At 49.8% G+C, this 12,432-nt stretch overlaps 1 protein-coding gene across 4 annotated transcripts in view; it reads right to left on the minus strand.

The window, feature by feature from the left end:
* Positions 1–12,432, minus strand: part of SAMD4A (sterile alpha motif domain containing 4A) — a 124,507-nt gene that overhangs the window by 22,104 nt on the left and 89,971 nt on the right. For 2 of the 4 annotated variants that reach the window (XM_069856817.1, XM_069856816.1), the window contains exon 4: positions 4,769–5,032. The exons of the other annotated variants lie outside the window; for them this stretch is intronic. In XM_069856817.1, the coding sequence (XP_069712918.1) occupies positions 4,769–5,032 (264 nt within the window). The remainder of the gene's footprint in view (positions 1–4,768; positions 5,033–12,432) is intronic. 4 annotated transcript variants of the gene reach the window in all.

Genomic DNA, 12,432 nt, shown 5'->3' on the forward strand with positions numbered 1-12,432 from the left:
GTATCCGAGTGCAGAAGCAGCTCCTCTCAACCTTTACATTGGCCTCTCTGGGTCACCTCCTAAATTTGGGGAGCTATGATTGTCCCAGAGCTCCCTTGCAACACCAGAAGTGGGCTGGGGAGCCCCAGCACAGAGGGACTGTGATGGAGCTATCCCCCTTCCCATGGTGAAGAGGCAACCAGGAGATGAGAGGTCATCTAAGGCAATTATATGGTCCTTGGGATCATAGAATCACCAGGTTGGAAAAGACCCACCAGATCATCAAGTCCAACCATTCCTATCAAACACTAACCCATGTCCCTCAGCACCTCGTCCACCCGTGCCTTAAACTCCTCCAGGGAAGGTGACTCGACCCCCTCCCTGGGCAGCCTCTGCCAGGGACCAATGACCCTTTCCGTGAAAAATTTTTCCTAATGCTCAGCCTGAACCTCCCCTGGTGGAGCTTGAGGCCATTCCCTCTCATCCTGTCCCCTGTCCCTTGGGAGAAGAGCCCAGCTCCCTCCTCTCCACAACCTCCTTTCAGGGAGCTGTAGAGAGCAATGAGGTCTCCCCTCAGCCTCCTCTTCTCCAGGCTAAACACCCCCAGCTCTCTCAGCCGTTCCTCATAAGACTTTGAAAGTCAAACTTCCTAACGATCTCCATGTAGTAATAAGCCATCCATCTGCAGAGCTACTCTTTACTGGTTGATTACCACGAGCTAATTGCAAAGTCACGACAAGGCTGCCAGAAATGCTGCGTCTGATGTGAGCAGCAAACTGAGGACTTCTTCACAACGAGGGTGGTGAGACACTGGCCCTCGTTGCCCAGGGAAGTGGTGGCTGCCCCATCCCTGGAGGGGTTCAAGGCCAGGTTGGATGGGGCTTGGAGCCCCTGATCCAGTGGGAGGTGTCCCTGCCCATGGCAGGGGTGGGACTGGATGGGCTTTGAGGTCCCTTCCAACCCAAACCATTCTAGGATTCTATGATGAGCAGCAAACCAAAGACTTTCATGGGGCACACGTACATTGTCCCCTGCAGGCATTAAATGCTGGAGTTCAGCCAGCACGTGGCTATCTGGATGCTCTCACGGGAATGCGGAAGGAAAACAATTCCCCCTGCCACAGATGCATATTTATATACAGGTCAACGTACACCCAGGACATCTTCGGAAGCGCCCTTATGCCACACCATCCTAACCCATGGATGCACTCACAGCAGAAACCTCCAGCCCCACCCAAGCCCTCCTCGAGCTGCATCCTGAGAAGCGATGGATGGACAGACAGACGGACGGGCTCTGCTGGGAACAAAGTGTCTGCGTCTGCCCCTGGAGAAACCAGGGGCTGGGAAAAAGCCAAAGTGCACTTTGCCTTCAGCACAACAATAGATGGAATGGTTGGACTCGATGATCCGATGGGTCTTTTCCAACCTGGTGATTCTACGATTCTATGAATGGAGAGAATCACAGAATCACCAGGTTGGAAGAGACCCACCGGATCATCGAGTCCAACCATTCCCATCAATCACTAACCCATGTCCCTCAGCACCTCGTCCACCCGTCCCTTAAACCCCTCCAGGGAAGGTGACTCAACTCCCTCCCTGGGCAGTCTCTGCCAGGGACCAATGACCCTTCCCATGAAAAATTTCCTCCTAATGTCCAGCCTGACCCTCCCCTGGTGGAGCTTGAGGCCATTCCCTCTCGTCCTGTCCCCTGTCCCTTGGGAGAAGAGCCCAGCTCCCTCCTCTCCACAACCTCCTTTCAGGTAGTTGGAGAGAGCAATGAGGTATAATAGGTGACACTAGGGGAGATGAACTGCTAAGCCACAGCGGACGGGGGGCAGTGGTGGCTTTGGTTTCCTCACTACCCCCTGGATACCATGGAAGGTGTTAAAGAAACAGCAAGCCGAGCGGAGATACGAGTGACACCAAACCACAAGAGGCGCTCGGGAAGACGTGGCTGCAATTCAGAGAAGCGACTTGGCAAACGGAGCCACCGGTCTGGATGAAATAAGATGCAACCCAATAAAAATGCACCAAGTTGTGCGTTTCTGTAGGAACAAGAAACAGCATGAACTGAGGGCAGGGAACGGGCAGTACTGGGGTTGTTTTTTTTGCAGGAGAGCTGTGGGGATACAATGGGTTGTACGCAGCCCACGGTGGTGAGTTACTGCAGGACGACAAGCTCTACAGCAACAAGAACACTGTGTGTATGGCCAGCGAGTCTCTGCTCCGCTCCAGCTTTGGGCAACAAACCTTCAATAAAATACAGGCTTTCTGGAAAAATTGAAAAAAAAAAATGGTGGGGAAAAGTGAGAACAACACCAAGTTTAGAAAAAACCATCTGGGAAGCAACTAGATTGGTTCAGTCCGAAGAAAACACAGCAGAGGGGGGAGGACACGGCAGTGGTGGAGACCAGAGGCTGGAGACATCTGTTTCGCACGTCTCCGGACAGCAGGACAAATGCAAACTGGCTGACTCGGTGATGGGAGGGGAATAGGGTTTAAATGTATTAAACCTTCCTCCAGAGAAAGAGGATGCTCGGTAACAGGTGGGTTGGGGAAGGGCAGACACTGCCCCGTCAGGGCTGCAATAGGCTGTCTTAATCTGGGTAATTTAATTAATTGATTAATTAAATAAATTTATTTAGCGTGTGGAACTTATTTATTTTTTTAATCCTCCCAAGCAACCAGAGATAGGAAGAGAGGAAGTGGCCTCAAGTTGTGCCAGGGAAGGTTTATATTAAATATTAGGAAAAATGTCTTTACTAAAAGAGTGGTGAAGCCCTGGCAGAGGCTGCCCAGGGCAGTGCTGGAGTCTCCATCCCCAGAGGGGTTCAAAAACCGTGTAGATGCGGCACTTGGGGACATGGTTCGGTAGACATGGTGGGGTTGGGCTGACAGTTTCACCGGATGAGCTTGGAGGTCTTATTCAACCTTAACGATTCTGTGATTCTATGATTCTAATAGATTATTCCTTTGGGTTTTGCAGATATGGACAAACAGATTGATTGCTTTGCTCTGTGTAAGTTCCTCTCCGTGGTCCCAGAGCTGCAGGTCACAGGGAGCCAAACTCCCCACGGTCTCCTCCACAGCTCCATCAGAAGAAAACTGGAGAAATGTAGCGTTAAACAGACTCCTCTGCACCACTTGCTCTGAAAAAAGGGGTTTCCCTGACCTGACAGACTGCAGGATGTGGCCCCAGGAGTGGAAAACCTTGGGGACACTCCACACTGATGGCAGCTTAATCTTCAAGATGCTCACGGTGACCCTTTTGAGGTGCTTGCTCGTCCTCCGTAAGGCAGCGAGACTCACAAGTGGGCACAGAGCCCGCAATACCACTGGAGACACAACACTCCCTGGCTACCTCATCAGGTATGGAGCCACTGAGAAGAAAAGCCTGGCTCTGTGAGGCCACTACGCTCAGAAAACCCTCCTGCCGCATCCACAGCCCATCTCCTTCACCCCAGAGCAACGCTACGGTGTAAGGTCTGGCCGGGGAAACGGCTGAGCCCTGAGCATCCTCTCATGGGGAAAACCTGAGGGTTTTTTTAAGGCATTTATTTCATGCACATCAAATAAAGTCAAATGCAGTTCCACATGACTGAGATTGATGCCTGTCTAGCTTTGTCTGTAATTAGAATAACATCAGACCTGGTGGCTACTTAAAAAATACGATTATTTCCTTATTCTGATACATCATCGGGTTTTACCCAATAGAGCTGCTTTGCAGCAGTGAAAAAGGCTGGTTTTTAAGTCAGTCTGAGAGCCGTGGGTTCATTTTCAGGCATTTTGTCTGTTCACAGGAATACAGAGTCTACGCTTCGTGGTTTTTATCCTTCCAGTGCTGAAAGGGGCTCCAGGAAAGCTGAGGGGGCTCTTGATCAGGGAAGGCAGGGACAGGATGAGAGGGAATGGATTTAAACTGAAAGAGGAGAGATTTAGATGAGATTTTAGGAGGAAATGTTTTGCTATGAAGGTGGGGAGGCCCTGGCCCAGGTTGCCCAGAGCAGTGGTGGCTGCCCCATCCCTGGAGGGGTTCCAGACCAGGCTGGATGGGGCTTGGAGCCCCTGATCCCATGGGAGGTGTCCCTGCCCAGGGCAGGGTGTGGGACTGGATGGGCTTTGAGGTCCCTTCCAACCTAAACCATCTCATGATTCTATGATTAATTCTTCTACAGCCTGAAGTTTGCTCTCCACCTTTGACTGCAGCTCTAGGGCTTGGTTTCCTCCTTGTTTACCAACAGGATTGCATGTATTTATTGCTAAAAAAATCCATGAAATGCATGTTTAGCAGGAAAAGCAGCTGAAACACGGAGGACAAATTCACTGCAAACAAGTATCCTAAGCCAGAACTTCCCCACATACTTGGCAGGTATCGAACACCGCAATGGTAAATCACACTTGGCTTGCTAAACCTATTCCAAGCTATTTTTCATTGAAATAAAAAAAAAAGAAAGAAAGAGAAAAGAGCATCACTCGCAGTTAAAAGCCACAAGCTACAGAAAACCCCCAGCCTTTCGGAAAGCTGGTAGCTTGCAGATTTTGGGGCAAAACCAGCCCACTGGCACCCACCTGTAAGATATCAGATGGGGGCCAACCACGGCTTAAAAGAAAATCTAACTTATTCCCCTAAATCTAAATTCCTATGCCGGGACGAAACGCCAAAGGGCCCCGTTTGGTTAGGACTCTTGCCCCAAACCGCCAAACGAGCCCCGCGCTGCCGGGAAAATGGCTTTTCCCCTCCTGCCTCTGGGTTCTGGGGGGGTTGGGGAGGCGTCTGGTTTTTCACTCACCTTTCATCCCACTCCCTTCCTCCTGGAATGTGTTACGAGCGGAAGGCTGATCTTCTAAATGTTCACTCCCACCACTTCCCGAAGAGGCTACACTGCTTTGTGGAGACAGGGGGGCATGATCGGAAGGGATGCACTGGGGTCCTCTAGCTCGTAAGTCCTCATGAGACATCCATCCATGTCCTAAAGGTTGGTTTGGCACATTCATGGGTGGGGTAAGGGACACAGAGCGTTTCAAAGGGCTGTGGTGTGTCTGGCCTGAGAGAACTGAAAAAAATAAAATCAAAGAGGTTATTTCCCCCTCGCGGCCCAGGATGCAGCAGAGTTCCCCCGAAAAAAAAATAAAAAATCAAATGAAACCATAAAATGCGTGGTGGTCGGCCACGGTGCTTCATTGATGGCTTCACAGTGCCCACAGCTACCTCAACCCTACCCTGAGCTCTCCGCTTCGCCTCCCGGGAAGCAAAGGGGACGGGAGCACCTGCAACAAGGTGGGGTTCCACAGGAACCAAGGAAAGGAGTTATGTGGATTGCGTAGGGAAGAGCCCCAGAAAGCATCTCGGGAGGTTTTCATGTACCGACAGCAAACCTCAGCGTGGGACAGCGCTGGGGGCTTGGCTGCTGCCTCTCATCAGCCCTGGAGCTCCAGGATCTTCTCCCTCGCAGGGACGGCACTGCTGCTATTGCAGGTCTAAGTGACTACACTGAGGCCATGAAACTCACCCGGCTAAAATCATCTGGACCCTTCTCTTTCTGGGGAAAGCATAAACCCACCCCAGATGGGTTGTCCTCACACAGACCCATGGGAAGCTTCTCACTCTCTCCCTTTGGGTTAGGACTTGGCTTACGCCCCGAAGCACAAGCATTTACACATCCTCCCAACGTCATCGCAGAGGTACCTGTTATCCATAGAGAAGTCCATGCCTTCTCGAGCCCTACTAAGATCTCCCACCTAGATGAGCTACAGTCACTAATGAGAGCGTCCCAGCTCAGCCACCCACCAGGTGCACTTCCAAGCAAGCACGCGCCTTTGAACTCTTCACAAAAGCAAACACCCAAAGCAACAGCAAAAACACAACCGTGACAAAGAGGTGAGGTTGAGCTCCCCCTGAAAAAGTATCTTTGGAAAGGTTTGGATTTGTTTTGCCATGCGTTTGTATTTCCTAGCTGAAATTTTGAACTTCCGTGAAGTTCAATTTGTTTTTAAGAAATAACATAAACACCGCTAGGGAAAGAGTGAGGTACCAGCTCCTGGGATTTGGAGTTCTTTCTCTCCAGGATGAGAAGAAACAGCCTCAAGTTGCACCAGGGGAGGTTAAATTGGATATCAGGAAAAATTTCTTTACTGAAAGAGTGGTGAAGCCCTGGCAGAGGCTGCCCAGGGCAGTGGTGGAGTCTCCATCCCTGGAGGGGTTCAAACAATGTGCAGACGTGGCACTTCGGGACATGGTTTGGTAGGCACAGTGGGGTTGGGATGATGGTTGGACTGGATGAGCTTGGAGGTCTTTTCCAAGCTTAGTGATTCCTTGATTCTATGGGTCAAAAAAGACTTTACGATGGGTGGGCATTGCCTTTGCCTTTCAGTCAAGTAGAGAAATATGTCATGTTTGCTGAAGTGCTAAACCTCAAAACTTAGATTTTCTGGTGCTTTTTGGTAGAAGCATCACAATTTGAATAGATTTTTAAATACGATTTTTACTGAACACTCTCCGTTTCTCATTTTTAGTTACATCTTTAAAGATTTAGATATTTTTCCCTGGATCTCTTGGTTAGCAGGGGTAATATATGGTATTTAGAGGAAAAGACGGATATGGGTGAACTGTCTTTGTTTCCTGTAATGAAAAATACATGAAAAGATTGGTCTGTTTGCTGAACAAAATTCAAATTCCATCGTTCACAAAGTCATTAAACTGCTGGTTAAACCATAAATGCAGTAAATGTATTTTAATGTACAGATTAGGACATAAAACACTTGTTTAATGTTTTATTGCAGTTACTTTCAGTGAAATTAGTTGGACTTCATGGGGGCTGCTTCCTGACAACTGGGACTAAAAAAAAAAGCTTGGGATTTAGCAGCCGCTCAGCCAAGCCGTGTCTCATCACCTGGGACAAGTTCTGGATCCAGCGCTATGGGAAGAGCTTTTCTGGTTTGCATCAAACCCAAGTCAACGCTGCTATTTTCACTGTGTCCCTGGGTACAGATGTGGGGTTCACGTTGTGATGGCTTAAAAAAACCCCATCTGCACTGGTCTGTTAATGAGGAGACAAGGAGACATTTCTAGAGATGAGCAAATTATAGAATGATAGAATGGTTTGGGTTGGAAGGGACCTCAAAGCCCACCCAGTTCCACCCCTGCCATGGGCAGGGACACCTCCCACTAGACCAGGTTGCTCCAAGCCCCATCCAACCTGGCCTTGAACCCCTCCAGGGATGGGGCAGCCACCCCTGCTCTGGGCAACCTGGGCCAGGGCCTCCCCACCCTCACAGCAAAACGTTTCCTCCTAAGATCTCATCTCAGCCTCTCCTCTTTCACCTTAAAACCATTCCCCCTCATCCTACCACCACCTTCCCTGCTCAAGAGCCCCTCCCCAGCTTTCCTGGAGCCCCTTCCAGCGCTGGAAGCTGCTCTAAAGGTCTCCCTGGAGCCTTTTCTTCTCCAGGTTGAAATTCTGCAGAAAAAGACACAGATTTCCCCAAAGTAGCCGCTCTAAACCTCGTTGCAGGGTAGATTAAATGAAAAGTAGCTTTTCTGCTCCAGGGAATTCTGAGGGCAGTGGAGTTTAAACAACCTTTCAGCCCATACAAAACCAAAGCAAAAACTTTGCCACTTTTCCTTCAAAATTGAATTTCTGAATTCCATACAAAACCTGGGGGAAATTCATTGTTCTCATCACTTTTCCTCCTAAGGCACCAAAGCACTGAAGCTCTCTAACCCTCTTTTTGTTTTGCATTGGTAGGTGTTCATCAAACCCACTCCCGGCTCCTCCACGTGTTATTTCCTTGTAGCAACGAGTCTTGGTGGAACCCCCAGCCAGGTGGGCTCTGCTGGCAGAGTTAAGCCAGGTTTAATTCCCAGCTAAAGCCTGGGGGAAAATCTTCCATCAAAGCTCTCTCTGCTGACCAGAAGCGGAATGAAAAGGAGCAAGTAGCTGCGTTGTAAAAGGATAGGAGTGAAAAACACCAGAGCTCGTTTCCATTTATTAAGAACCTGTAAAAAGCAGCTGGTGACACACGCAGCTGATGGAAGAGGCCAAAACCCCGAGGGTTTCTGCAGTGTCTAAATTGTTCCTGTTTCTGAAAACGCTTTCTTCTACCAGCATGTAACACTAACAGCGTGCAAGGAAGAAAGGGATGGGTTACATTAAAGAATCAAAAGGAGGTGGTGGTGAGGTGGGTGTTGGTCTCATCTCTCAAGTAACAAGTGATAGGATGAGAGGGAACGGCCTCAAGTAGAGCCAGGGAGGTTTAGATTGGATATTAGGAAATATTTCTTGCCTGAAAGAGTGGTGAAACCCTGGCAGAGGCTCCAGCAGTGGAGTCTCCATCCCTGGAGGGGTTCAAAACACGTGTAGATGTGGCACTTGGGGATGTGGTTTAGCAGGCACGGTGCTGTTGGGCTGATGGCTGGACTGGATGAGCTGAGAGGTCTTTTCCAACCTTAATGATTCCATGATTTGTTCCCTTCCCACTAAATAACTACAGAAATACCTCACAGAAGTCTTCTGGCAGGAAAGGATGTCAATGAGGACACAGGAATGTTTTCGCAGCGGTGTTACATTTCCAAAAGTTGTGGTGCATCCAGATAGGGAAATAGATGGATTTAAGAAGGTCTTGGACAAGCATTTCAGCTCTTGGCTTTGCAATTGTACGCCTAAAGCAGCAACATAACGGGGCCTTGGGGATCTCACATCCACATATGTAGCATTAAAACATCAATAAATATTAGGGGAAATATGGAATGAAACTGATAAATCAGTCAAAACACATCAGCAGGGCTGAGCACCGCAGCAGCTCTATCCCGAGCCCCTTCTGCTTTGCTGCCTCCAGCTGTGGCCACGCACCCTGGTGGGGAGAAATCACCCCAATTTCGTAGAAGGAAAACCTCCAGGTTAGGAAATATTTATGCCCTTTGGATGACTGAGAGATGCAGGGGAACAGGCAAGGAGAACAGGAGCTGGTTGGCCACTTTGAGGAGGGAAAGGGCTGCTCCATCAGAGCTCACTCCTACAGGGTATAAACAGCAGCTGGTACTCTGCAGCGTTTAAACCTCCTCTCTCCACCAAAATCTTGCAAACAAGAGGATATGTTTGGCTTAAATGCATCCCAGACTCATTCCTGAGCATCAACACCATTGCAAACTGCTGCTGCCGCTCTTCCATCTTAATTTTACGTCCCCTAATTAGAAGCCAGTGTCAGCTGGAGGAAAAATAATGAACTCTGCAGGATGGCCAGGAACAATTAGAAATTACCCAGTGCAACATATAAAAATAGGTTCCACTCCTTTCCCTGAGATAACGCAATGCTGGGCTCCAGCGGAACGTGTTTAGACCAAACCACAAGCATATTTACTGAACTCTGAGCCAATTCACACAACTGCACGAGGTGCGGCAGGGGTGACTCCTCTGCGAAGGATGCTGTGAGCAGAAAAAGTCAACAGCTCTTTGAAACCACCCCAGCTGCTCCTGGTACCATTGTTAACATCTGAGATGGAGGTTATTTAAGAGCCTTTAGTGCTGGCTCAACTTCAGGCTCCACTTTCTGGCTGTAAGACACCAGGGAGCACCACGGTTTCTTGCAAACTGTCCTACCAGTTTCATCAGCACCTTGAATTCTGCTTTCCACGCTGGGCCCCTTGCTACAAGAACAATATTGAGCTTCTGGAGTGTGTCCAGAGAATGGAACGGAGCTGGGGAAGGGGCTGGAGAACAAGTCTAAGGAGCGGCTGAGGGACCTGGGGTTGTTTAGCCTGGAGAAGAGGAGGCTGAGGGGAGACCTTATCGCTCTCTGCAGCTCCCGGAAAGGAGGTTGTGGTGAGGTGGGTGCTGGGCTCTTCTCCCAAGTAACAAGAGATAGGATGAGAAGGAATGGACTCAATTTGTGCCATGGGAGGTTTAGATTGGATAGCAGGAAAGATTTCTTCACTGACAGAGTGGTGAAGCCCCAGCAGAGGCTGCTCAGGGCAGTGGTGGAGTCTCCTTCACTAGAGGGGTTCGAAAAGCGAGTAGACGTGGCATTTTGGGACACGGTTTAGCAGGCACAGTGGGGTTGGGCTGACAGTTGGACTTGATCTTAGAGGTCTTTTCCAACCTTAATGATTCTACGATTCAGGCTTAAAAATGCTGCGAACCCTGGGCTGGAACCAGCCTGGTGGGCACACCTCTCTCTTTTAGTATCTAACCCTCAGAAAGAGGATTCATTAATATGACTATTTATCAACGCTGCTGCTTGTGTTCATGCTCTGACTTTCTTGAAACAGAGGACAGAACTAATGATTTTCAAAGTTTCAGTTCAGTGTAGATCGTTCCCTGCTTCTGACAATCCTGCAGGGTTTTTGAATGCTCCAAGGTGAATCTGGGGCTGCCGAGAGCCAAGCTGGAACTTCTCATCAGGACTGGCCACTTATCTTGCTAAAACAAGTAGTCTACGAGCACTTAAAATTCAGCAGAAAAAAAAAGAATGTGAGTGTATAGCCTTATGCTTTATTATTGCAAAAATATTAAGCTTTAATTGAAAAAGGAAACCTAATATATTCTTCTGGGGTAAGATAAGCTTCCAGGAGGCGGCCTGAGGCACGCCTGCCTTTCTGAGTGCCACGGTGGTGTGAGCTGGACAAACAAAGAGAGGAAACCACCACTCCGAAGCGCAAGCAAGCTGGCACACGGATCCCCTGCTACTTGTAAGCGTGCCCACTTCTGGTTTAGAAGGGTTTTCCTGCCTGCTGAAGGCTCACTCACGCGGTGCAAGAGCCATCCGCTCCCCAGGGACCCGCCAGCTGCTCTGCAAAGACGCTGCCCAGTCTGGCTCCTTCTACATGGGATGGGGGCCAGAGCAGGTCATGGTCATAGAATCATAGAATCATAGAATCACCAGGTTGGAAAAGACCCACCAGGTCATCGAGTCCAACCATTCCTACAAATCACTAAACCATGTCCCTGAGCACCTCATCTACCCATCTCTTAAACACCTCCGAGGAAGGTGAATCAACCACCTCCCTGAGCAGCCTCTGCCAGGGACCAATGACCCTTTCTGTGAACTATTTTTTCCTAATGTCCAGCCTGACCCTCCCCTGGTGGAACTTGAGGCCATTCCCTCTCATCCTGTCCCCTGCCACTTGGGAGAAGAGCCCAGCACCCTCCTCTCCACAACCTCCTTTCAGGGAGTTGTAAAGAGCAATGAGGTCTCCCCTCAGCCTCCTCTTCTCCAGGCTAAACACCCCCAGGTCTCTCAGCCGCTCCTCATAAGGCCTGTTCTCCAGCCCCCTCACCAGCTTCGTTGCTCTTCTCTGGACTCGCTCCAGAGCCTCAACATCCTTCTTGTGGTGAGGGGCCCAGAACTGAACACAGGATTCGAGGAGCGGTCTCACCAGGGCCGAGTCCAGAGGGAGAAGAACCTCCCTGGACCTGCTGGTCACGCCGTTTCTGATCCAAGCCAAGATGTTCCTCCTTAGGATAAGCAGGCTTGTATCTTTTCTCTGCTGCCATGGCTCTCAATGGCCACAGGGGTTGTCCTCAGCCCGTGTTAGCCTGTGTTTCCTTGCAAGAAAGCTCCTCGTGGCCTCCAGATCAAGGTCAGCCACAAGCTGGCGGTCGCTGCTAAATGTAAAGCCTTTGGGATGAGCTTGGGATGTTTTGCATCCTAGGGAAAGACGTGATAAATAACCTGGAGCCAGCAGTGCTGAGATGTATGAAGTGCTACTGAAGCACTCTTAGGCTTCACACCAAGCTTGGCTTGATATTCCCAGGGGAAAATAATCACCAGGATGGAGAAGGAGCAATGGTGATGATGCAACCACCCTGGTGCGCAGGGCTCCGCGTCGCTGGAGGCAGCTGCAGACCACGCTGCCACAGGGATGGAGCAGTGAGGAGCATCCCTGTAGGGTCCCCGTCTCCCCAGACAAAACCAGCTTTTCCAGGGACCAAACACTGGCTGGGCTGGCAGGGACTCTGAGGCTGCAAGTGCACTCCCCGGGAAGCCTTGGGGTTTGGGTTCTTTTTTATCCCCTCTCTTCCTTTTTGAAGCGATGTTCGCTATTTTGCTAGGCAAGGGCTAATTGCAAGAGGGGTTTTGTTCACTGAAGCCCATGTGGAACAGCGTCAGACATTTGTGTTGTGGTTTCTCAGGATTTCGGGCCAATTCTTCAGCCTGAGAAGGAAAAAGCCACCCATTCCTGTAATTAGAGCCAAGGAACCGGGCTCTGCAGGCAGACCTTCCGCTGAGTCGCATGGGATGGCTAACAAGCTTTCCTGCTGCCCCAACGCGCCCGTCGCTAAACCTGGCCTGAAGTGCTGCCAAAGTCCTTGATAGAAGCACACGGGACGACAACCTCAGAACCATCTCATCAGTGCAGAGCCCACACAGCAGATTACAGCTCAAAATAATCACAGAATGATAGAACAGTTTGGGTTGGAAGGGACCTTAATGCCCATCCAGTCCCAACCCCTGCCAA

This window comes from Phaenicophaeus curvirostris, chromosome 5 (genome assembly GCF_032191515.1).
Source record: "Phaenicophaeus curvirostris isolate KB17595 chromosome 5, BPBGC_Pcur_1.0, whole genome shotgun sequence".
NCBI lineage: Eukaryota > Metazoa > Chordata > Aves > Cuculiformes > Cuculidae > Phaenicophaeus > Phaenicophaeus curvirostris.